Source organism: Pyrus communis, chromosome 17 (genome assembly GCF_041283825.1).
Source record: "Pyrus communis isolate YQ-2024b chromosome 17, ASM4128382v1, whole genome shotgun sequence".
NCBI classification, from domain to species: domain Eukaryota; kingdom Viridiplantae; phylum Streptophyta; class Magnoliopsida; order Rosales; family Rosaceae; genus Pyrus; species Pyrus communis.
Window position 1 is genome coordinate 25,624,183 of NC_142581.1, and position 25,238 is coordinate 25,649,420.

The following is a 25,238-nucleotide window of genomic DNA, read 5'->3' on the forward strand; positions in this document are numbered from 1 at the left end:
TTTTTTTTCAAAATACTATGAAATCCATAAAAGAAGTCCATACAAATTCATAAAAATCTATAATATAATCCATATAAAGCTATCAAATTCCATATACAATTCTAGAGTCTATTAAAATCCTTTGAAATCTACCACTTAAAAAGTACAGTAAAATCCTTTGAAATCTAAATTGACTATACCCCCTTAGTTTGTGGGGTGAATTCACGAGATTTTGAATTTATGATCCAAACCGTTAATATTACAAATGATAAATTATACAAAGCTACCTCAATTATAGGTCGAACTAGAATCTTATAACTCATGCTTTAAAAATTACAATATCATACTTCATCTTACAAATTTATTGCAATGTTAGACTTATCCGTTAAACAATATGCTAATTTGTCTATTAACTATTGATTTGGCAAACAGAGAACCCACTATCTTGCCCAATTAAATTAAAAAATTAATTAAATATTAAAAAATTAAAAATTTTCTTCCAATTCTCTCTCTCCTTCTCCCAACCAATTAGACCTGGCATTTTCAACCCGACCCGTTAATTCGACCTGACCTGACCCATTAAAATTAGTATTCGGGTGAGTGCTAAACGGGTCGAGTCATTAACGGGTCATTTTGGGTCAACCCGCGAAACTCGTTAACCACCTATTAACACCAGTTATTGAGGACTTTTGTGTAATTTCAAATTTTCACTCTTTCATTCATTTGTAGTTAGATATAGTGTCTAGTATTTGCAATACTGTATTACTGCAAAATACATTGGAAGGCCAATTTCCCAGCTCCCACCAATTCAGCCTATTCATATTTTGTCTTTGGACTTATCAATGGCAAGTTTTGGGGGTTATGGGATGGTCGGACCTTCGCTTGATCTTGATCGTCTACCTGGGAGTGCTTCATCTTCCATGCCTAATTTACCTTACCAGCCTAATGGGATTTCAGACATGGATAAGTCCCTCATTGACATTGCTGCAAATGCCATGGAAGGGTTGCTTAGGCTTTTGCAGACCAATGAACCCTTGTAGATGAAGTCTTCTACTGATGAGAGGGATGTTCTTAATCTCGAAACCTACAAGAGGATTTTTCCGAGGGCTAATAGTCATTTGATTATTTTGGTTGCCTATCTTACTGCGGCTACTGCTTCTCCAAACCTTGGTCCTAGAGATGTTGATGATTGGCGAAACGGTTCTCTGCCTGAAAAAAAAGAAAAAAAAATTGTTAATCGGTGAAATGGGTGAAACGGGTGACTTATTAAATTAACGGGTTGGGTTTGGATGACCCGTTACCTTAATGGGTTGGGTTCGGATGACCTGTTTACAGGTCTAGGTGCGACGGTTGTAGTGGCTGATTAGCAGGTTATGGGGGTCGAGTTGCGTGGTGTAAGTACTAGGTTGATCAGAGCAACGACAAACATGTTTCAATTGGGCGTGCCTGACTCGGTCTTGGGCTCGAAGCTGGTCAAGTTCCACTCAATGGCTCCAGGGAATAGCATAGATTGGTAGTAGACCTGTAAACGGGTCGAGTTTACTGGGTTTGGGTTAGGTTTGACCCGACCCGTTAATTTAACGGGTCATCCGAACCCAACCTGTTAAGATAATGAGTAACCCAAACCCAACCCTTTAATTTAATAAGTCACCCATTTCACCCGTTAACATTTTTTTTTTTTTTTTAGCATTTCATCCAAATCAAATACAGCCCCATTTTGTATAGTAGAAGTCGACTTTTTATCAATTTTATACGTTCATAATCTAAGGGGTTGGCGTTTTCAAGCAAAGAACTGTTTCGCCAATCATCAACATCTCTAGGACCAAGGTTTGGAGAAGTAGCAGCCGTAGTAAGATAGGCAACCAAAATAATCAAATGACTATTAGCCCTCGGAAAAATCCTCTCATAGGTTTCGAGATTAAGAACATCCCTCCCATCAGTAGAAAACTTCATCCACAAGGGTTCATTGGTCTGCAAAAGCCTAAGCAACTCGTCCATGGCATTTTCAGCAATGTCACTCATGAGGGACTTATCCATGTCTGAAACCCCGTTAGGCTGGTCAGGTAAATTAGGCATGGAAGATGAAGCACTCATAGGTAGAAGATCAAGATCAAGCGAAGGTCTGGCCATCCCATGACCCCCAAAACTTGCCATTGATAAGTCCAAAGACAAAATATAAATAGGCTGAACTGGTGGGAGCTAGGAAATTGGCCTTCCAACGTATTTTGCAGCAATACAGTATTGCTAATACTAGAAACTATATCTAACTGCAAATGAATGAAAGAGTGAAAATTTGAAATTATACAAAAGTTTTCAATAACGGATGTTAACGGGTGGTTAATGGGCTTTGCGGGTTGACCCAAAATGACCCGTTAAATAACAGGTGATTAACGGGTTGACCCATTAATGACCCGACCAGTTTGGCACTCACCCGAATACTAATTTTAACGGGTCGAAGTAACGGGTAGGGTTGAAAATGCCAGGTTTAGTCGCACCTACTCACTACCAAACCACTTGCATCCCCCCCATCACCTGTATAACCTATTGTCACCGCACCTGATCTGTGCTGCTCAGAACATGTACTGTCGCCAGAACCCAACCAATCCCAAACCACCATGATCCGTACCTGTTGCTACTCAACCATCACAAACCCGCGCTTACCTGATCACCTATTGTCTACAATCTATAGCCGCTAATTGAACTTGCTGAAATTGCAAAAGCCGTGTGTGCCTGACTTGTTCCCGGGCTCTGAGCTGGTCGAGTTCTACTTGGTGGTTCTAGAGAAAAGCACAGATTGGTAGGGAGAGGGAGAGAGAGAATTGGAATAAATTTTTTAATATTTAATTAATTTTTTAATTCAATTGGACAAGATAGTAGGTTATCTGCCTGCCAAGTCAGCAGTTAGCAGACAAATTAACAAAATTTTTTAATGAGGGTATAACATAGCAACAAATTCATAAGATGAGGTATGACATTGTAATGTTTATAACATGAGGTATGAGATTGCGATTTGACATAAGTAGTCAGGCACGTGCTGGCCGACACTCGAAAGTGATGAAGCCATGCTAACATGCATGAGATGTAAAGAACATAAATCAAAGTTACAAATTTAAAAATAATGAATATGCAAATATAGAACGTATTTAGAGCATACAACTAAACCGAGACATTAGAAATGAACAATAGAAAATTGAATGAACAAAGGAATGAGTCCTATACCGAGAAGACTCGAAGATGTCAATGCGGGAGTACCTTGACACCGGGATTGTACGCCTCGATTCTAAGTTATGAGGGGGTGCAAAAAAAACATGAGTAGACCAAGTTGATATATAAGTAGTACTAAAACAATTATTCAACAACGTACAAACACCCAAAGTTTATGAAAACTCAATAGCATAATATGTAATAGGTTTTCCGAAAACCCTAGCATGCCATAAAACCTTTAATAAAACATATATCATATATAGTGTGTTAAATAGTGTCACATCCCGGCCCGGGCGGGACCACTTCCCGGGCCCCACTCCACCGTAGCACGATATTGTCCGCTTTGGGCCCCGACCACGCCCTCATGGTTTTGTTTTTGGGAACTCACACGAGAACTTCCCGATGGGTCACCCATCCTGGGAATGCTCTCGCGTGCTACTCGCTTAACTTCGGAGTTCCCATGGAACCCGAAGCCAGTGAGCTCCCAAAAGGCCTCGTGCTAGGTAGGGATGGGAATATACATATAAGGATCACCCCCTGGGCGATGTGGGATGTCACAATCCACCCTCCTTAGGGGCCCGACGTCCTCGTCGGCACACCACGACCAGGGTTAGGCTCTGATACCAAATTGTCACATCCCGGCCCGGGCGGGACCACTTCCCAGGCCCCACTCCACCGTAACACGATATTGTTCGCTTTGGGCCCCGACCACGCCCTCACGGTTTTGTTTTTGGGAACTCACATGAGAACTTCCCGATGGGTCACCCATCCTGGGAATGCTCTTGCGCGCTACTCGCTTAACTTCGGAGTTCCCATTAACCCAAAGCCAGTGAGCTCCCAAAAGGCCTCGTGCTAGGTAGGGATGAGAATATACATATAAGGATCACCCCCTGGGCGATGTGGGATGTCACAAATAGTGGTATCAGTATCGCCCGAAGGCATATAGAACTCTTCATTTGCCTGAAGGCATATAGAACACTTTATTCGCTCGAAGGCCTTCATTTGCCCGTTGGATCCTACAGCACCCGACCGAAGCCATATATAAATAACAATCGCCCATAGGCTCCTACAGCACCTGACCGAAGCCATATATAGATATCATTTACCCGTAGACATATAGCGACCACTAGATAAGCATAAAAATCATTGAACATAATCTTTCCAAAGCATGTATGAATCTCAACGGAGCTCAATAGCTCAAACATCATATCATAAATAATGTTCATAGTATATAATCATAAATAATATATATTACAAAGAACATAAATTCGATAAAGCATGATATATCATAAAGTGTAACTCCAATTTACTCAAAAACGTTTCATAAAACGTAGTCATCAAATCATGTTTTTCATGTATGCATTTCTAATAGTAAAACATGCATTTTAGAAGGGGTTCACTCACAAATACTCTGTCGTTGAATAGCCGTGCAAACTAGGGAAGACGTGAACACCATAAACAATTGAACATAAGCACATAAAGGGACCAATTAATAAAACTATACTAAAAGGATTGAATTTGGGAAAACGGACGTTGGAAACGAATTCAGGACATCAAATTACCCTTAAAGGGGTCCCGGGCAAATTTCGTAAAAGTCAACAAAAAGTTAACACAAAGAATATTCCAGAGAATATTCCCTGACGGAATATTCCATCGGAGTTGGGTCGGGTCGGTCAACGGGTTGGGCTTGGGTTAGTGGGCCAATTCTTATTTGGGTTTGGGCTAGGCTAAAAGGTTGGGCTTAGAGCTGGGTTCGAAATTGGTTTATGAATATCGGGTCGGATCGATCCATTTCAAGCCGGGTTGGCCATTTTCAACAGAGAAGAACGCCGGAGCATTCCCACCTCCAATCAACCCCAAAGTTCAACCAAAACAAGTTATGTGATATGTGGATTTAAAGCTACGGAGGAGGGGACGAGAACTATACCAAAATTTGGTTCAGCCGTGGTCGGAGTTGGCTGGAAAACGGCCTACAAGCCACGAGATTCCATGCTGGTATCTAGGGAAAATCCCTCTGAGTTGTTTTCAAGCTAAACCCTCACCTACAACTAGTATACATACTTTATAAATCAAGGCAAACAACCATTAAGACAGAGAAAGGGACCCCGGGGCTCACCCAATCGGAGGTTGATGCTCGCCGGATTTCACCAAGTTTTAGCACCTGTTTCCGTGGTGCTACAACCCTAGTTTACAAAAGGAGAAGAGGAACGAGGGAGGTGAAGAGGTCCGAGGGTGATAAGGTGTGTGGGTGTGGTGCCTTGTGTGTGAAACTCGGGAGAAGAGAGGATGAGAGTGAGCTGTGAGAGGTTAAGGGAAGAGTGAGCTATTTTGAGAGAAAGTTAAAGTGTGTGAGAGAGAGAGAGAGAGAGAGAGAGAGAGAGAGGACCGGGAACTTAGAGAGAAGAGAGGGAAAGTGGAATTGAGCCGGGGACAAAATCAGAGGGTGGCCCCCCCATGGGCACACCAATTAAGGCCAAAAGCAATCTCATTTCAAAATATCTAGCCCAAAGTGAAAATTTACGAAAATACCTTTCCGTTCTGTAAATTCCGGGATGAGTTGTTACAAATACCCTTTATAAATCATTCTATAGAGATAATATTTGCAAAAAATAATAAAATATGAGATCATAGTCATCAAACAATAAAAAAATTTGGATGGATTCCATCAAAGCATTATGAATCATCTACCTATTTGGTATTGTTAGTTGACTAAGCAAACTTAGTTTTAATTGATTTTTTGTAGAAACGATCTTTACCAAGTGATTGTTAATATAAATGGTTTTGATTATAAACATGAAATTCTGTGAATCGAACGAAGAACTCTTCCTCAATCTTAAGGAGTCAAGCTCCTCTTATATATTTAGGATCCGGGGACACACATTTTGACATAAATTTTGTGTTGGTACTTTAAGCCTATGATGATTCTACTTCACAAAAAAATCATGTAAGAGTATAAAAGATGGCGGAGGACTCATGCATGCATATAAAAATGAATATACATAGAGATAAAATTAAAGAAAAATAGTAGCTTGGAGAGCTATTGCCCTTGGGTCAAGGATGCGCCAAGGTAGGACTTGAAGTCTTGGTACAATATATACCATTTACCACTTTGGTCTTGCTTTGGTGCACCACAGGCTTGAAGGGCCGGATGGAAGTAGTTGCTTACTTCCTCCTGTTGTGAAGCCTCAAACTCCACCGCTCTTCCGATTTGTGTGATGTGATCTTCGAAGGTAAGTTCGACGTTCTCCTTGAATTGGTAGTCAGTCTCGTATTTGGATACGCATTTTCCATAACTTGTTCCCCTCTTTTGCTTTCGCGTGTCCTTCACTTGAGAATGGGAGGGCAAAACTGGTTAGCAGTGCAATAAACCCTCATTGTCTCCCTGTTCCAAGAGATAAAGAAAAGTGTTCGATGAAAATAAAATATCTTACTTATTTTTGAAGCAATGTATTTTTAAAAGATGATTGCAGGTTGCTTTTAATGTTGGCCTCATAAAAGCTTTTAATGAATTATTTTACTTCTTGTAATACCCTCATTAATTTTTTAAAATGACATTTTGGACAAACAAAGCGACAAGCGCAACCTATGACTATGACCACTAACCTTATATCACTGCCGCCATCACCACAACTGTCATTGCCACGACCACCACAATCGCCATCACTACTGCTACCACCACTGCCACCACATCCTATTGGCACCACCAGCATACTCCCACCATTGCCACTGTCATTGCTGCCATTGCCCATACCACAGCTACCGTTGCCACCACCTCCACTACTATGTTTATTTTTGTCATTATATATAACTATCGATGCGACATTAAAATTTACCATACGCTTTTACACTATTTTTAATACTTACAAAACTTTTAGCAAACAGTTTACCAAACGCTCAAATGTTTTATTATACAATAGATTATTCTTAAAGCACAACAAAATCATTTTTTTTTTTAAAACACAGCAATCCCAAACTAGCCCTTAGACTGGCTTCTTTCTCGCGTGTAAGCGAGGGGCGATCTCGTTTATTTGGGTGTTTACCGTCCACATGTAATATTCTCATTTGGTGATATTTTTTTGTTACCATTAGTTACCAAACTTGCCTATATCTATTACACAATAAGATATGAATGTTCAATTATATGATTTTTTTTTTTTTTTTTTTTTTTTGTTGTTGAATTATTTATATATGAATTGAAAATAAATCTTAGTTGATTGTGTACATAAATATGTAACATAATTGTATAGTACATTAAAATGACTCAAATTAAAGCTCCAAAACAAACCGCAGCCCAAAATACCGTACGGTTCAAGTTCATCTATGTCGTACCGTGTAGTGAAGAAAGTATTGTCCCGTGTCATCGTTATACCAAGTCAGTCCCCAATCCGGCAGTACCAATTTGTGTTGTGGCATCCTAGAGTTACAAGTTACCAAATCAATCTCACGATCTGGAGGATAGAAGCAGCTAGATTGCTCTCAACAGCATGACTTGGGTTAAATAGTTCTGTCCCATCTCTTAAAAACCTGTTAAGAGGTAATAAAAAGAGAAGAAACAGTTAAAACTGGATTTTGGGCCTTTTGGGAATGCCAAAATTATCATTTAATCTTACATAACGAGAATTACTGAAAGAAAAAAATTCATTTTTAAAGGAGTGAATTATAAAAAAAAACCATGTATTTTGTTTTTTGACAAATGATATTACACAAATTTATCTAAACTATAGAGAGAAGATTCAAATTTAACACACTGCTTTAGTCAACTTAACTAAACTTAGGTCCGTAAAGCTGATAAGAAAATAAGAACAAACACAAATTCCATTGACGGTTTCCTATGTTTATGTACAATGCCCGCCTAGCATGCACCAAATAGTGATGATGCTTCTCCAAAGTATCTTGTATCAACATCAAACGAAAACCAATATGGAAAGACATTAAGTTTTAACATCTGCTTATGAGTGTATACAATACTTTTTACCATCTAATTTAGAACTGAAGGCTGAAGCTCACTGAAAAAAACAGGAAGGAGGATATGGAAATCTCTACTGCTAAAAGGAACTAGGTGTGGTAGAGCCGCTAACCAATTTATCAGCTCCATTCGAGTCCGGTGAAAGCGGGGGTGGCATATTCCTCAAAAGTCCAACCTCATCTGATCGGATATCCAGCACCACTGCTTCGCCGTTTTCTGAACCAAGATCTTCGTTTTGGACTGCTTTCAAACCCTCCAACACTTCGTCCATGGTTGGTCGCATATCCCTCTCCTGTTGCAAACATCGGAAAGCCAATTCTGCCACAGCTGTTGTCATTCGCCTAACAGAGTAGTTTGTTTCATACCCGAGATGAGGATCCACCAGCTCATTCACTAAATGGTTTTGGATTTTGTTGACAGCCAGGTTGGCCAAATTTATGTCATGCCGGTGCCTGTTGGTGTCCACGGCTTGTAAAGACGATAAAAGCTCGATCAAGACCACCCCAAAGCTATACACGTCACTCTTGTCTGTGAGTTGATAGCACTGGTAATACTCAGGATCAACATAGCCGGGAGTCCCTTGCGGAGCGGTTGACACGTGGGTGACATCGTTGGGGAACAATCTCGACAGACCGAAATCAGCCACTTTCACGCAAAAGTCGTTGTCTATGAGAATATTGTTGGTCTTGACATCACGGTGTATAACATCATTGCGATGGAGGAAAGCCAGTGCATCAGCTGTCTCTATGGCGATGCTCAATCGAACAGGCCAACTAAGACAGCCGGATTCCACTCGTTTCCCATGGAGATGGTCAGCCACTGTCCCATTAGGAATATACTCATAAACAAGGAGGAGTTCTCGGCTGCGTCTTGAGGTGCATCCATACAACTTGACAAGGTTCCGGTGTTCAAGACGAGTCAAGATCTCGACCTCGTTCATAAACTGCTCCACACGTTTGAAATTGTTTTCATAAAGGCGCTTCACTGCAACTACGCGGCCATCATGTAGCTTACCTGGACAAACAATTAAAAGAACATTTAACCAAACAAAACCAAGATTATCTGTTTGTGAGCTAAATTGCTTGCAAAGATGGAAAAGGAAGTATTTTCGAACCATAGTAAACAGTGCCAAAGCCTCCATCTCCAAGCTCTTTAGCGGGGTTGAAATTTTCAGTGGCTTCCTCTAATTCATTATAGCTGAAGACCTGAACTCCAAAGTAAGTACTCCCCTTATTATCGTAGTCAGACTTGGAGGTAAAAGAGGGATAAGACGGGATGCTCTGAAATTGCGAGAGATCAGTCGAGGGAGTAGTAACATCCTTGCTAGTAAGGGGTGTAGGAAGCTCTTTGCTTTGAGTCTGTGCAGCAAGTTTCTTCTTCTTGCGTTGGATGAAATAATATACATAGAACCCTACGAAAACGCCGAAAAGAATTGCACCTCCTACAGCAAGACCTGAAGATGAAACAAAATATTGTTTAGATTTTCATCTCCGTCCCATGATGCCATTGGAAACATTACAATAAGTTGTCAATGAAGTGATATATTACCTATTTTGATTTGCGGCTTATTTCCTGAAATAGCCAAACAGATTCAAAATGTTAATAGAAAGAACATCATCTTGTCCAAACTTGAATTGGAAGTTAGGATTACATGCAGGAATTTAACAAACTGTTGATACAACTTGTGTCAATATTTGACTTCTAAAAATGAAAAGACAAGAAATTGGATCCAAGAACGATACCAAAACACACTCTAAAGGGTGATACCAAGTCAAGAAGGCTCCACGTTTTGCGAGGTAGGGAAAATACCAAAACAGAGTAAATTTTCAAATTTGGGCACTCCAAGCACAACCTAAAACTTGCCCAAAACTACTAGAAGTAAACTCTACAATACCCAGAAAAAGAAATACCTGCTGGGTTACAGACTCGATTGCCGCAAATGCAAACGGGTCGGTTCTTATCCGAGTCAAACCCGCAAAGCCCATAGACATTGAGACACTTAGCGCACTGCTTCTCGTACGGGTTGGTATAATTGACATTGAAGCCGGTCATGATCGCCTCTCCAAACAGAGACCGGTTGGCGACCAGCATCGCCGCCGTGGTTTTGAGAATCGGCACCGTAATCCCGACGGAGCACTTGAACACGCTCACGATAGGATCGAGCGGTACCGGCCCGATCACGTAATAAGCGTCGTCGAAAGTCAAGTTAAGGTCGCAGAAAAACCAATTCTTAGGTTCAGGAGTGATTAAGGTGGAATTACAGCCGTAGAAAATGGTGACGTCCATGTCGTCGTCCTCATCGTAGGTGAAGAACTCGGACTCGAGAGTCGAGTTCGCGAATTTGTTGGTGCAGGTCGAGTTCCAGAGGTCGGAGCGGGCAAGGGTGAGGTTCTGGTGAACCGGGTCGAGTTTGAGAACCCGGTAGCTCAGCGACGAGATGGTCAACTCGGGCGAGTCATCGACGCAGCTGAGGTGGAACTCCGGCGGGCCGCAGTAGGAGGCGCGGCTCCCGCCGGTGAAGGGGTAGGTGAGGTTCCGGAAGGGCCCGCAGTCGAAGGTTTGGGTGCAGTTGGAGAGGTCGGCATCGGCGGGGAATGACGTCGTAACGTCGACGGAGCAGAAGAAAAAGAAAAGGAAGAGGAGGAAGAGGAGTGGGAGCATTGAGGGAAGGGGGAATGAAACGACAGCGCGGCGAACGAGGCGGGAAGTGATGAAATTTAATAAGAGTGGAGGTTTTGTGATGACGTGGTGGGCTGTGGTTTGTTGACTTGGAACTGTTGGACTTTTATCTCGGGGTAGCGGATTGCACGCCGCTTTTGAATAGTTTTCGGGGCTGCTGGCAAAATTTTATTGTCTTCTAGGGTATTGTCTTCTAGGCTTTATGGATTTCCTTCTTTCAGTTGATGTTGGTATTAATACGATTCAGTGGTGTTATTCTTTATTTATATGTGAGAGGTATTATGTTTGATTCTCGTGAAAATCGAATTAAACCATATTATTATAACAAACTCATTATAAAATTTAGTCCACTCCCTACCATTTTAGTATAGATATTAAAAAAAAAATTAATGTTGGTATGGTATGGAATTATATTTGTTCAATAATTGATGGGCATTTTGGTAATTTAGAAACTATTTTAGTGTTATTTGTCCTTTAAATTCTATAATTCTTGTTCTGTATTTGTGAATTAGTATGACTCTTGGTTAACTATTAAAAGGTTTGAGTCAAGCAATGAGGATTAAGAGAATGTCATACAATCTTTAGACTTGATTTTCTAGGTAGAAGACTTCTACAACCTACGTATCTGCGATGAGATTTTCATACTTATTTTAATCGTGTGTTGTTTGTTTTTAGTTTTTAAATTGAATAGCAAGTGGTAGATTGCTCAGGTAGTTAGGATTTTTATATTCAACTTACTGTGTTTTGTGTTGAAATTCTTCTTTTTTCTTTATTGTAAATTAGTGTAAAATATTGCTTATAGTAAAAAAAAAAAATTTCGTCCTATCTCAATTTACTGTCTCAAAGCTTCTTGGTTTTTAACATTTCATATATCAAGTTTTTTTTCATTTCAAAATTATGACTTTAGGTAATAGATTAGAACGAAAAAACTTAATTTATAAAATGTTGAAAATTAAGAAATTTCAGAATAGTAAACTAAGTTAGTCCTAATTAAATGAAAAAATAATACTTAAACAAAGAGTATTTCACTATATCTAAGTCAAAAGAGGTGTGCTGAAGATTTTTCCTAAAAGTGAAATCCTAAAAGTGAACGAGTGCGCACGTGGAAGCCATGTTTGACTGACCAAGTATAGGTATTGTTAAATCATATTAGGTCATTAAATAAGAACAATCTCCATCAAGAATTTGATTAAATGGACCGACCTTTGAATAGTTGGAAAAGAATCCGGAAGAGGATTCTTTTTCAAGATCCAGAGATCTTGTAATTATGTTCGTTTATCGTATATTGTGCAGTTAGAAATCATTTGAAATTTAAAATTTAAAAATAAATATAAATAGTACTTTACAAAAATTGACTGCACGATATACAATGAACGAACATGATTACACGATCCCCTGGATTCCCATGAAAATGATCCTGACCGGACCCTTTTTCTTAATAGTTCAATGTATTAAACATGTGGGATGATGTGATGCATGTGCTTTTTTTCAACAAACATCAAAACATCGAAGAAATTTTCCCTGAACTGTACCTAGCTAAGAAATTTGACCCAAAATAAAATTAAAAAAAGTTGTACCTAAGAAATTTTTGGCAGAAGTGTTTGCAACTGAATTACACACAAAAGATCTTCAAATGCAGAGCAAGCAAATGTTCTTAAATTTTAATTTCAACGTTAGAATTTGTTTAGACTTTCTTTTTTGGTCGATTTATTTAGACATCTAGTACGAGGAACTTGGCAGCTTTCTAAAATAATTTTTAGATGACAAGAAAAGAGAATTAACCGTGCGAATTATGTTGTTTGTATTAGGAGCCCTTGTCAAATATCGTCCTACTTTAAATTTAGAGAAATGCTAAAGAAACCCTCTTAAAAGTGAGATTCTTTATGAACTTTATGCGACCTTCTAGTTTAACATAAATTCTCATACTAACATTAATAAAATATTTTGGCAAAAACATAAGGTGATAGAGAGTTCATGAAGAGTCTCACTTTTGAAAAAATCTCCTTAATATTTCTCTTAAATCTATCCCCGACACATACCACACTAAAAAAAAAAGCACTAATATACCCTATCGAACACCAAAAATAATAAAACACAAAAAAAAAACAAATACAAAAAAATTATGCAAATAGTATAATGCATTCTCTTGATTAATGGATGCAAACTATATCACATAATCACAATTCTTGTGTTAATATTGCTGAGAAACTAACAAGTTATCAAATACAAAAATAATTTTTTAATAGCAATATATCTCAACATTCTGCCAAGGTTATTTGCATTGGCATAAAAATGCACCTACATATGACACGCATGTGATATGAGTGAGTTGGTTTTGTTTTGGCATGGAAAATGGCCACCCTAAACGGAGATTGGAATCTAGAAGCATAATTTGGAAATGCTTTTGTTGAGAAATCAGAAAAAAGAGGGCACCCACCCAACTTGAAGTTTCCCATCGAATGCCACATGGCTTTTGTCATGGTCATGGTAATGTGAAAGAAAATGGATGGGATTGTGAGAGCCCACAATAAGAGTGAGAAAGTTATTTGGTAGTGAGCATGGTTATAGCACTAGTTTAAGATTAAAGAATGGGAGCAACCACTTAATACTATAGTCTAGTTGTATTTCTCTTCACTTGTAAGTGAGATGTCTTAAGTTCGATTGTTACCAAAGACGAATTTGAACCACATTATTGCTAGCCCATTATAAGGCTAAGCCCACCCTCTCCCCCTTAGTATAGATAATATCGTTTGTTCAAAAAAAAAAAACACAAAGAATGCACAAGGAGAAAACGGTGTGCGGAAATTCCTCTTTCTAGAAAATAAGATAAAATTAAAAAAAGTAGTTTAGGAACAGAGAAGAGGAGAAAATTTAGCATATCACAAAGTTAGATCACTAGTTTAGGAAAAGAAGAAAGTTAGAAACAGAGAATTGGCGCACGAGCACATAATGTGTGTTACATGCTCTTAAAGTCCGTCTCTTCTATTAATTCCGTATAGATTACTTCCACATTCCACCATATCCTTCCTCCGCCCTCTTTCATCTATCATTTCTCTCATGCATTTTCCTTAGTCTCTAACAAAAAACAAATGAATACGTGCTAAAGCCTAAAACAAATGGATATAAAACCATCCTAAAATGGTAATTTAAACTTTCTTAGCTAAGAAAATCCTGCACGACAATTTATGCACTCTATCAAATTCTAATTTCATATCCGTGCACTCTATTAACTTGTTAGAGTAGAATATGTACTTGTTCTAACAAATGCAGATGGTTCTCTAATTTGAGGCAGCGCATTGGTTGCTGAGGAAGCCTTGCCATAGTACAAAGTACTAAAATTGGAGGACAGAAACTAAAAAGGGGCGTCAATCTAACCCTTCAAACACCAGCGTATTGTCTAAGACCCAGATTGTTGAGCGCATCAATCCTAGTCAGGAATCTAAAGTTTATTCCGCATATTGCTAATTGGTTTTGGGTTAGACCGATAGTCAAATTCTATCATAAACATAGCGGAAAGATGTTTAGGCGCATACCTTCACAGTTTGAGGGAGTATGTCCATCCTTACAGAAGCAGGTGAATTCAGCTGAAGATATATTGTACCCGCACTGACCCCCTGACCCTCGACATTGGTCACACAAGGTATTGCTTGCATCCCACTTCAACCCAATCCCGGAGTCAAGTGCAGCAACCAGATTATCCTTGGACGAATTCAACACCAGATTTGCAGCTGCGGATTGAGAAATGCTGGCAGTGACAGTCTTTTTGCAGTTACCACCAATATTCGGCAACCCTAAATTTGTGACGAAGTAATTATTGGAAGTGGCAGTACTGTTTATGCTGCAACTGAATTGACTTGTGGGCTGAATTGGAAGAGGAATGTCAAGCGGGGGACAGTTGTAGAACAGCAGTACTTCTTGAACATCCGATGTATTTTTGACACGGCTTGATTTTATGGTTGTATTGGCAAGTGACACCGGACAAAGGTTGTTCCAAAAGTCCGTTCTAGCAACCCGTAGAGTACTTGTAGATTGATTTATATCGAGGACTCGATAATCTTGGCCGTCAAATGAGATCACGGGAGCATCTCCGCTGCAGTTGAGCTTGAAATCGGGGTAGCCACAATAATCTGGCCGGCTTGATCCCCAAAAAGGGTAATGAACATCCCGAAAATTTACGCATTGGAACGATGCGCTACAGTTGAGGTATCGATCGTAATCCGCAGCCGAAGATTTTCGGACATGGAAAAGGCATATGGTAGTTGTGATCACAAGGAGTAAAGAGATGGTCTGGAAGGGATAGAGATGTATTTCCATGGAGAGAGAGAGAGAGAGAGAGAGAGAGAGAGAGAGGGTACTATCCAAAGTCGTTGAAAAAAGGAGAAGATGAATGTGGAATCATCGTCATCTGCAAAGGACGACTGAGAAGATAAAAAAAGGTGGGGGAACGTGACGAAGTAAACGTGAGGTTAAATATTTGCTTAAGTTTCTTGTCTTTAGCATTAAAAAATATAAGGTTCTATTTGGAACTTTAATTTAATTAGGAGTGCTTATAGTTAGTGGCTTCGGTGGCCAAGTCTGTAACTAATTTTATGGTCAAACTTTGCGTAGTGGCCTCGTCAGGAGATAGGTATTGGTTGTCGAATAGATCAGCCGCCTTAATAGAAAAGTTGGCTCAATTTTGGATTTTTGTATACCTAATCCATCTGCGCTTTGATTACAATCATCAAAGTCAACAAAGGGCGACTCACGTTTTCGGGGGAGTTGTATAGTTGTATGGTAGGTTAGGTGTATTTTTCGATGGAACTGAAGTGTTTAATTTATGTAAAGAAATTTTTATTTAACCGCTGGTAGTATGTAAAACTAAAATTTAGAAATTTTTTTTTGTGGTGTGGGAAGAGCAACAAATTTGGTTAACTAGAATGGCAACAAGGGATCAAAATGACCAAAACATGAACAATCGGTTTTAGGGTTGGCTTGAGCAACATTTGTGAGGAATATAAGGAGTTGTTTGGTATTCAATTCGCAATTAACTCATAGTTTTCGAAAATGATGAAGGTAACTACATTATTTAGTACTAATTGGTTTCGAAAACCAAAAGAATTGAATCCAATATGGATACCAAAGAAATCCATCAATTGTATGCTGTTTTTGCAAACAATTGGCTCTAACTGTACTAGGTTCCTTCCCTCTGCTTGCATTCAAATTTTCGACCTGGGTTTTCTAGCACATAAGCCTAATTAAACACAGTTTACGACTAATCATCTAAAACAAAGACTTAGCTAGCTAGGAGTTCCAAATGTGTAATTTACAAGAGAATGACAAAGGACAAACGTACCTCCGCTTCCGCCTCCGCCTGCGCCTGCGGCTCCGGGTTGAGTTGAATTACTAGTTCCATTACATATGGTTGCATACGCCTGATCTCGGCAAAAGCAGCTAAATCCAGAATTAGTAGTAGTGTTAAGCCCACACCGTCCTCCTGATTCCTCACATTTGTTGCATTGATCGGTGTCAATCTGCAATTCCAAAGGGAAGCCCCCGTTTACCGCATCGCTGACGGTTATTTGACTGGCCACAATAGCCTGAGCAGCTTCTGTATAAACTGGAACAATAACCTCATCTCTACAGCTCACGTAAGATGGCTGATTAACCGGTGGAAATGTCATATAGAAAACAGGGCTCACTGTATTGCTTATGTTGCACTGCGTGCTAGGAAGCCCTATGTTGTTGATATTGCATTGGTAGTAAAACGTCATGTTTGTATAACCAGAGCCATAATCAAACAGAGAGAAGTTGAGGGTGGTGTTGATGAAAGTCGGAGGACAGATAGTACTCCAGTAATCCAGCCTAGCAACTGAAACAGTTCGAGGAGTAGTAGTAGAATTCATTTCAAGAATTCTAAAGCTCAGACCTTTCATGTTGATCACAGGGACTTTGTTTAGACATTGGACCTCGTACCCTGGCTTACCACAGTAAGTAGCTCTGTTTACTCCATAAAAGGGGTAGGAGATGTTTCCGACGCCACCACAATTGATAGAGCTGCTGCAGTTTGTGAATTGTGCATCATCCTGGCATAGACTTAACTCGACGTTGATCGAAAGGAAGGAAGCGATCAAAAGAAATGGAAACAACGATTGGAGCAGAAAGGAATGCATGATGGATGTTGGAGGAAAAAGCTCAGCAAAGAGACTGGAGCGTCAAAGGATATGGGGGAAGTAGTACAAGGAATAAGAGTCAGGTTTCTTGTTTTGTTTTAATATACGAGTTGCTCCTACTTCCAAGTTTTGAAATATAGACAAATTCAACGAAACAGTAGCCTCCCTCTCTTGTTTGTGCTATGTTTTTTTCTTTTTTTTTTTTTTTTTTTTTTTTTTTCTTTTCATCATTCATATTGGACTTTCTTGCCCACCGGCAATCCGAAGAAGCCACGTACTAATTTAACATTATTTCCATCTAAAATGATTTAATTAGATGTCACTCTGTTTGTGTTATCCACCCGTTAAGCTTGAAAATTTACTACACGTGAGAGGGCATGTTAAGAATAAATCTCACATTAATGAGAGGAGGAATCTTACATGTGTTTATAAGAAGTTGGGCTATTCTCCATATTCCAATTGATTTTACGGTGGAACCTTAACTTTATTTATGGTATCATAACAGGTTGATCCACATGTGAAGTCAACTACCACATGCCCTCCAAGTCATCCCGTTTGTGTTGTACAAGTGTTAGGCTTGAAAATTCGCTATATGTGAGGAAGTGTGTTGACAATAAATGTCAATCCATTTGCGTTGTCCACACGTGTGTTGAGAAAAATTTCACATTAACGATAGGAGGGAACCTTGTATATGCTTATAAGAAGTTAAATTACTCTCATATTACTAATTAATTTTACGATGAAACCCCGTCTTCTTAAAAATTTATATATTGTTCCAAATGCTATGCGCCAAAGTCAAAAGGGATGATGGAGCCAATGAAAAATAATAAAGACAAGATTCCTCAAATTGTTGGTTTGAGAGGGATACCAACCCATAGAAAAAGACAGGGAATTATTCAAAATATTAAATTCATTACTCTGGTTCTCTTTCTTTTTTCTTTTTTTTTTCTTCCACAAATGGGGCCACCTTGTTATATGTAAGTGGCACAAGTGAGCTTCATCACGCTGGCTAAAGGGTTTTGTTTAGGAACTTAGATATTGGCGTGAGTTGAGACTTCTCTATCTGCTGACTCAAGCTATGTTCGTAAGAAGTTACGTGCTTTGTTTCAGTACTATTGGCTTGAATCAATTTTGGCAGGAATCTGATAGTAGAGCTTATACACACACGCACATAAAATATTCTACGCTAATTTGCATTAAAGGGAAGGGAGATGGCTAGAACATAGGACACAGTGAGTTAAAAAAAATGCCACAACCGCTAGAGTAATCAACCACTAATAAAACCCTTATTTGTATATTTGACTGTATAATTAGATTTAAAAATTAAAAACGAAACAGTTATCAAACGGTTCTTAAAACTCTTGAAATTTTTCAATAATTCCTATTATAATATATTGACAAAACAATTCACGATTAAGACTTGATCTTTCCAACTTGAACTAGCTTCATTATAATTTGAAAAGGGCAAGCCATCAAAATCGGACAAATTTAAGCCTTAATTTAACCACTAAAGTATATGCCCCCCTAATTGTTATGGAAGGTTAATATTAATTATCTGCCTAGCTATATTTTGGTCCGTCCATAATTTGCTTTTTGTTACAGTAATGTGATCGTGTCAATCCTATCATATCTATTAGACTATATATTTTTCATTTGTTTTCATTTGTTTTCAAATATAGTTGATGCTCGTATCTTTTTCTCTCACTGCTATTTCATTTGTTTTCAAATATCTTATTAGTTGATGCTCACATTGCTAACCATTTCTCTAACACAAATTACTCCTTCCGCGTATGTGTGGGGCTAGTAACAGAGTAAATTATTCTTGAAATTGACAAAGGACTGAAGTATTCCTAAAAAAATTATGCAGTCTCCTAAAAATTAGTACTTTGAACACTCGGTTGAGGGTACTGAACTCTCCTGGCAACTGTCCAAGGCTCCTACATCAGTTAGCTGTTCAAGCATTTCCTAACCATATTTGCTCCCATTCCCTCGATTTGGCATATGTTTAATGGAGTCACATAATCCATAGACAAAACAAAGTAATGCAGGTGGTTATTGTACTGATTAATGTTTACCTACTTCGAATAGAGGAAGTTCGGAATAGGAAGAGAAGATGAGGTAGGATCATCTACCTTCGCCTGATCAATGTAATTCTTGATTTTCAGGTATTGAATTGCGAACTGTAATGTGGAACTCACATACTTTTTTATTCCATATGTGTTGGTAAATACGTACGGAAATCATGAATCAAAATAAGTTCAATACCGATTCTATGCAAGTAATATGTAAGTTGAAAAACGATCGATCACAGTACCAAAAGAGAAAAAGTTGATGTATGGAACCCAAGTGCCTAAAGTTTTTAGCCTAATGGTATTTCCCTTCCCTCTAATGTCAGTGGTTATTAATTAGAAACAAATTTAGCTTAAAATGCAAAACTAAGCATAGCTAATTGGGTTGTTAGTTCATACCTTTAGCTGGCGGTGGCAGTACTGCTGGATTGTCTATGGCCTCTGCTGTGGCGGCGGAACAAGTCCGGGACTCAGAAGCTTGATTTGCGCAATGACAAACAGTTTCATTCAAATTCCAATCATAGCCACAAACACCCTTTGAACTAACACACTCACCGCATTTTTCACTATCCACCTTATACTTCACCTCAAACCCTTCCCTCACTACAGCTTCAAGCGCCGTCGCGTTCTGTATATTGAAGATTCCGAAACCCGTTGCATCACAAATCCGAACAACCACTTTTGACTTACAGATCGGAGGTCGCGGGACATCAGCAGGTATTGCGGCCACATCCTCATAAGCTTCATCATCGGGGCAGCTGAAATCTGCAACTTTTGAGCTAGAAGTACAATCATAGAGTAAAGTGACGTCCGAAGACCCGATAACATAGTCAAAAAGTTCGGAATTGAGTTTGGTATTCCCAAACTTCGGCGAACAAACTTTGTCACAGTAGTCATCTCTTACAATTTTGAGTGTCTGGTCACCTTGGTTAATCTTCAGCAATCTGTATTTGACCTCCATAATCTCAATGGCGGTAACATCGTTCGAGCATGTTAGCTTCAGTTCCGGATAGCCGCAACTCTCCGGCCTTCCATCTCCCCAAAAGGGAAATCCCACTTGTGTGATGTCTCCACAGTGAAACGCGTTACTACAATTTGTGTACGAATCGAAGCTTGAGGACAAAGGAAAGTTGATGAAAACAAAGAAGGCGAAATGGGATGAGAAGAAAAGCCAGGAATTCATATTTTGGGAAAGTGGAAGTATTTGGTAGAAATGAAATGAATTAAGTTGGTCGTGGTTGGAGTTGGAGTAGGAGTTGGAGTGACACTAGGTAAAAGGAAGGAACTAGAGACAGAGGAAAGGAGCTAGTGACGTTATAGGACAAGCTTATTCAAAGAAAGGAAGTTAACCCAAAAGAATGAGAAAGGGTGGGACAAATTATGAGTACTTGACGTTTTGTTGACTATTTATCTTTCTATTTATTTATTTTTATTACTTGCAATATTTTAAATTAATTTAGTATTGAACTAGCCATCTAATCTAATTTTTAAACTCCAACTTTTATGCAAAGATTTTCAATTAGTCAGAAATACGGAGTTGTGCGCTACAAGTCATCATATAATTTGAAGAAATTTTTTTTTTAAATGTCTCTCTAATTATATAATAATATGTGACGTATTACTTGTGTTTTGAACGCACTAAAAAAATACTAAAGAAAAATAATACCATAGCCTGGAGTCTTAATGCCTCATAAAATTTTGTTGACTTGATCAAAAGATTTTATTTTACGCAGATCTAGAATTTTCTTCTCCTCTGGCTCTACGGGTAATTTTTATTGTTTGGGGTTATTTGCTACAAGTCAAGCCAAATTAGTTTACGTATAAGCGCTTCCCAACAAGAAAAGACATATTTTAATGGCCTCAAAAACTAGATCGTACCCGTTCATCCACTCCCACCTACCTATCTCCCACGGTCTCGATGGCTCTCTGTAAGGGTTGTTTATTTTTAATTAAGTAGTAGTTGAAAAAGGGCCTAACAACCATAGTTTAGACAACCATGCTGTTGCACTAACAACCATAGTTTATAGTTCAACCGTTGCTATATTAAAACCTCGTTTGATATCTAAAATTAAATTGAAATAGATAGATTGCTAAATTAAGGTAAAAATTATGTTTGTCTAAAAACGTAGAAGATCAATTAATCATAAAGAAAACTTATGAGTTTCAATTTCTCGATAATGTAGGATTACAAGGGATGAATTTCCTTCATAGCTAATCCTCTCTAATTCCTTCCAAAATAAAAAAGTATAACTATAGTTTCATTTTATTTTATTATCTGAGTAGAAATTGCATTCAAAAAATCCATCCACAATGGAAATATATATAGGTCCAGAAGGGTGCCTCAAAAACATAAAGGGCACTACAGATATGCCGCATAAGCAAGCAGGATTGGCCAACCTCCACCACTGTCAGGAGCATACATTTAGCGTCCTTCAATCAGTGTCATTGTAGCTTCATTTGTGAGGAAAGTATTCGAAGGCTGTGGTTGAGGATGAGAGACTGTGTTTTGGATAGTGAATAGAGGCTGCTTAGGTTGTGCACCACCAATTATAGTTGTGGAACCATTTAGCATAAAAACTACATCCGGCATGCTCGGCCTATCCATCGCATTGTCCTGTACACAAAGCAGCCCAATATGCACACATTTCATTACTTCTGCAGCCGAATATGAATCAGCCGCCAGCATTTCATCAACCAACTCCAATTCCCTGCCTTCCTTCCATAACTGCCATGTATAGGCTAGTAAGCCTAGCTGTCGATCATAGATATAGAAGGCGGTATTCTTCTTGCTGCTAATAATCTCCAATACCAAGACCCCAAAACTGTAGACATCAGATTTTTGAGAAAATATTCCACCCATGGCATACTCCGGAGACATATATCCACTGCGCGAACATGAAACTCATTAGTATACATGTAGCTGGCATAAGTGTTTGGTTTCTTCCTTTTAAGAACGACGTTACCAAAAAATACGTATGTAATGTGATCGATGCAACTAATTAGCAGTTTTTATCCAAACAGGAGGAGTCGGTTAAGATTTCTTGATGCAATGCTAACCATTAGAACTTTTGGTTGCGAATGACATGTTCAACAATATATAGAAAGGCATGAATCTTACCGCGTTCCCGCAACTCTCTGAGTATTTTCTAAATTCTGTGTCCCTTCAACTGAACGTGCCAATCCAAAATCTGAAATTTTTGGGTTCATTTTCTCATCCAAAAGAATGTTGCTCACTTTTAGATCTCTATGTATTACCTTCAAATACGAATCGTGATGGAGATAAACAAGCCCTCTGGCAACACCTTGAATAATATTAAAACGTGTACCCCAATCAAGCACTGCTCTTCTCGTCGAATCTGATCATCAAATAATCGATCAATACACCGATTAGAATCTAAAGATAAGAAATTGCGGTAAAGTGCAATTGAAACTAACCGAAAAGAAAAGTATCCAAGCTTTTGTTTGGCATGAACTCATAAATCAGTAACTTCTCATCCTCTTTAACGCAGCAACCCATGATTCTGACCAGATTTTTGTGTTGGAGATTGGAGATCAATAACATTTCATTCTTGAACTCCACTACACCTTGCCCTGAGGTACTGGATAGTCTTTTTACTGCTATTTCCTTCCCTTCTGCTAGCTTACCCTACACAAAGTCGACAAATAAATCATTGCATTCATGTCCGTCTCTCTGTACCTATGATAAAAATAATAATAATTACCCAATAAACTGGACCAAAGCCTCCTTGCCCGAGTTTGTTTTCTATGCTGAAATTGTCCGTAGCAACTAATATGCTATCAAAATCATAGATCAGTAACTCAGACAGATCATGTTTTCCACCTATATATTCTTGAAGGGTGTCCCTTGTTATTTTGGTGTGTTTCCTTGTTAATTTGATGTGTCCTGATTTTGCAAATATACACATCAAACACTGAATCAAGGCAAAACAACTTACAAAGTTTTGAGAGATAATCTGCTAATGCATTATATTAATCCAACACCTCGATCTCTTTCACTTAATTACCTTTTTGCTTAGCTCTCATCCTGCACAAACCGAACACTATGCCACCCAATACACCGATAAAACAAACAACCGTAAGGCTCACAAATAACTTTATTGGCTTTCCTTTACCTGTAAAATTTACAATACAAAAACAAGCATGAGATATATAGGAAAAGAAAAGTTACTGCTTGATAATTTGATTTGTCCAAGGCTTCAAGCACTTTTGAACAAAAAGAAAAAAAGCATCAAGCACTAGTATCATTAGTTCTGCGCATGCTAGGCGAATATAAACATCTACGCCGTCAGAGGGAAACTCCTGCATATGAGTGAGGTGTTTGGACCAGACCAAACACCCTATTTAAAAAACAAGTGCATATGCTTTGTAAGAACAATTATTTAGGCGCACTGTCTTGCAGTCAGCGGATGTGCTGTCAGAATCCAAAGACACAAACTCATGAGAATCTGGTACTTTGAACCCTACCAGCTTCAGAAACCCATCATCATCTTGTTTTCCTCTCAATGTGAATGAGTTATTTGTGTATCTCTCACAAAACAATTTGGTTTTCCTCACACACCCTCCCATCCAGTTTCCACTGCTCCATTTCCCTTCTGACTTTGGTACGAACCCTTTCAAGCACTTGCAGATTGGTGAATATTTGTGACGGCGTCTCTTGGGAAATTCCAAGCAAGAATATCCCAGTTGACGGATCGCTTTCATTTTCCAGGAAGTCATGACAGTCCTCGTTCCAGAATTAATACCATATCCCAGGAGCTGGCGATACCAAGTCAAGAAGGCTTCACGTTTTGCGAGGTAGGGAAATACTAAAAAAGAGTAAATTTTCAAATTTGGGCACTCCAAGCACAACCTAAAACTTGCCCAAAACTACTAGAAGTAAACTCTACAATACCCAGAAAAAGAAATACCTGCTGGGTTACAGACTCGATTGCCGCAAATGCAAACGGGTCGGTTCTTATCCGAGTCAAACCCGCAAAGCCCATTGACATTGAGACACATAGCGCAATGCTTCTCGTACGGGTTGGTATAATTGACATTGAAGCCGGTCATGATCGCCTCTCCAAACAGAGACCGGTTGCCGACCAGCATCGCCGCCGTGGTTTTGAGAATCGGCACCGAAATCCCGACGGAGCACTCGAAGTCGATGATGATAGGATCGCGCGGTACCGGCCCGATCAAGTAATAAGCGTCCATGAAAGGCAAGTTAAGGTCGCAGAGAAACCAGTTCGGAGGTTTAGGATTGATAAGGGTGGAATTACAGCCGTAGAAAATGGTGAGATCCATGTCGTCGTCCTCGTCGTAGGTGAAGAACCCGGACTCTAGAGTTGAGTTAGCGAGTTTGTCGGTGCAGGTCGAGTTCCAGAGGTCGGAGCGGGCGAGGGTGAGGTTCTGGTGAACCGGGTCGAGTTTGAGAACCCGGTAGCTCAGCGACGAGATGATCAACTCGGGCGAGTCATCGACGCAGCTGAGGTGGAACTCCGGCGGGCCGCAGTAGGAGGGGCGGCTCCCGCCGGTGAAGGGGTAGGTGAGGTTCCGGAAGGGCCCACAGTCGAAGGTTTGGGTGCAGTTGGAGAGGTCGGCATCGGCGGGGAATGACGTCGTAACGTCGACGGAGCAGAAGAAAAAGAAAAGGAAGAGCAGGAAGAGGAATGGGAGCATTGAGGGAAGGGGGAATGAAACGACAGCGGGGCGAACGAGGCGGAAGTGATGAAATTTAATAAGAGTGGAGGTTTTCTGGTGACGTGGTGGGCTGTGGTTTGTTGACTTGGAACTGTTGGATTTTTATGTGGGGGTAGCGGACTGCACACCGCTTTTGAATACTTTTCGGGGCCGCTGCCAAAATTGTATTGTCTTCTAGGCTTTATGGATTTCCTTCTTTTAGTTGATGTTGGTATTAATAAGTAGTATTATTCTTCATTTATATGTGGGAGATATTATGTTTGATTTTTATGAAAAACAAAATTAAATTACATTATTATAGCAAATTTATTATAAGGTTTAGTCTACTTCCTACCCTTTTAGTATAGATATTAAAAAAATAATAATAATGTTGGTATGGTATGGAATTATATTTGTTCAATAATTGATGGGCATTTTGGTAATTTAGAAACTATTTTAGTGTTATTTGTCCTTTAAATTCTACAATTCTTGTTATGCATTTGTGAATTA

General features: G+C 39.2%; 2 protein-coding genes across 7 annotated transcripts; both read right to left on the bottom strand.

Annotated features, from left to right (window-relative positions):
* Positions 1-7,376: 7,376 nt before the first annotated feature.
* On the bottom strand, positions 7,377-20,401 carry LOC137709473 (LEAF RUST 10 DISEASE-RESISTANCE LOCUS RECEPTOR-LIKE PROTEIN KINASE-like 1.3). Of its 6 annotated transcripts, none has more exons than XM_088689343.1 (5): positions 19,449-20,360; positions 9,698-9,721; positions 9,264-9,602; positions 8,262-9,163; positions 7,377-7,707 (listed from the first exon to the last, which is right to left on the bottom strand). In XM_088689343.1, the coding sequence occupies exons 1-5, from the start codon at positions 20,230-20,232 to the stop codon at positions 7,678-7,680; spliced, it is 2,079 nt and encodes a 692-aa protein (XP_088545469.1). In that variant the 5' UTR covers positions 20,233-20,360; the 3' UTR covers positions 7,377-7,677. The 6 variants fall into 6 exon arrangements, with proteins under 6 accessions (XP_088545469.1, XP_088545470.1, XP_088545471.1 ...); XM_088689344.1 differs by lacking the exon at positions 19,449-20,360 and adding an exon at positions 14,362-15,249; XM_088689345.1 differs by lacking the exon at positions 19,449-20,360 and adding an exon at positions 10,060-10,948.
* A 760-nt stretch (positions 20,402-21,161) lies between these two features.
* LOC148689687 (G-type lectin S-receptor-like serine/threonine-protein kinase At1g61500) lies at positions 21,162-24,818 on the bottom strand. Its single transcript, XM_088689349.1, has 6 exons — positions 23,978-24,818; positions 23,075-23,182; positions 22,772-22,953; positions 22,485-22,695; positions 22,168-22,405; positions 21,162-21,934 (listed from the first exon to the last, which is right to left on the bottom strand). Exons 1-6 carry the CDS (start codon positions 24,726-24,728, stop codon positions 21,472-21,474), a joined length of 1,953 nt encoding a protein of 650 aa, XP_088545475.1. The 5' UTR covers positions 24,729-24,818; the 3' UTR covers positions 21,162-21,471.
* Positions 24,819-25,238: the final 420 nt, after the last annotated feature.

Excerpts from the sequence above, each read along its gene's own strand:
- LOC137709473 (XM_068448567.2), bottom strand. The coding sequence starts at position 20,232 with ATGAATTCCTGGCTTTTCTTCTCATCCCATTTCGCCTTCTTTGTTTTC. Across the intron at positions 9,722-19,448 it reads ACTGCCACCGCCAGCTAAAG|GAAATAAGCCGCAAATCAAA; the intron begins GTATGAACTAAC and ends TGGCTATTTCAG. Across the intron at positions 9,164-9,263 it reads CTTTGGCACTGTTTACTATG|GTAAGCTACATGATGGCCGC; the intron begins GTTCGAAAATAC and ends TTGTTTGTCCAG.
- LOC148689687 (XM_088689349.1), bottom strand. The coding sequence starts at position 24,728 with ATGCTCCCATTCCTCTTCCTGCTCTTCCTTTTCTTTTTCTTCTGCTCC. Across the intron at positions 22,696-22,771 it reads GCTTTGGTCCAGTTTATTGG|GGTAAGCTAGCAGAAGGGAA; the intron begins GTAATTATTATT and ends GACTTTGTGTAG. Across the intron at positions 22,406-22,484 it reads CTTGGATACTTTTCTTTTCG|ATTCGACGAGAAGAGCAGTG; the intron begins GTTAGTTTCAAT and ends TTTGATGATCAG.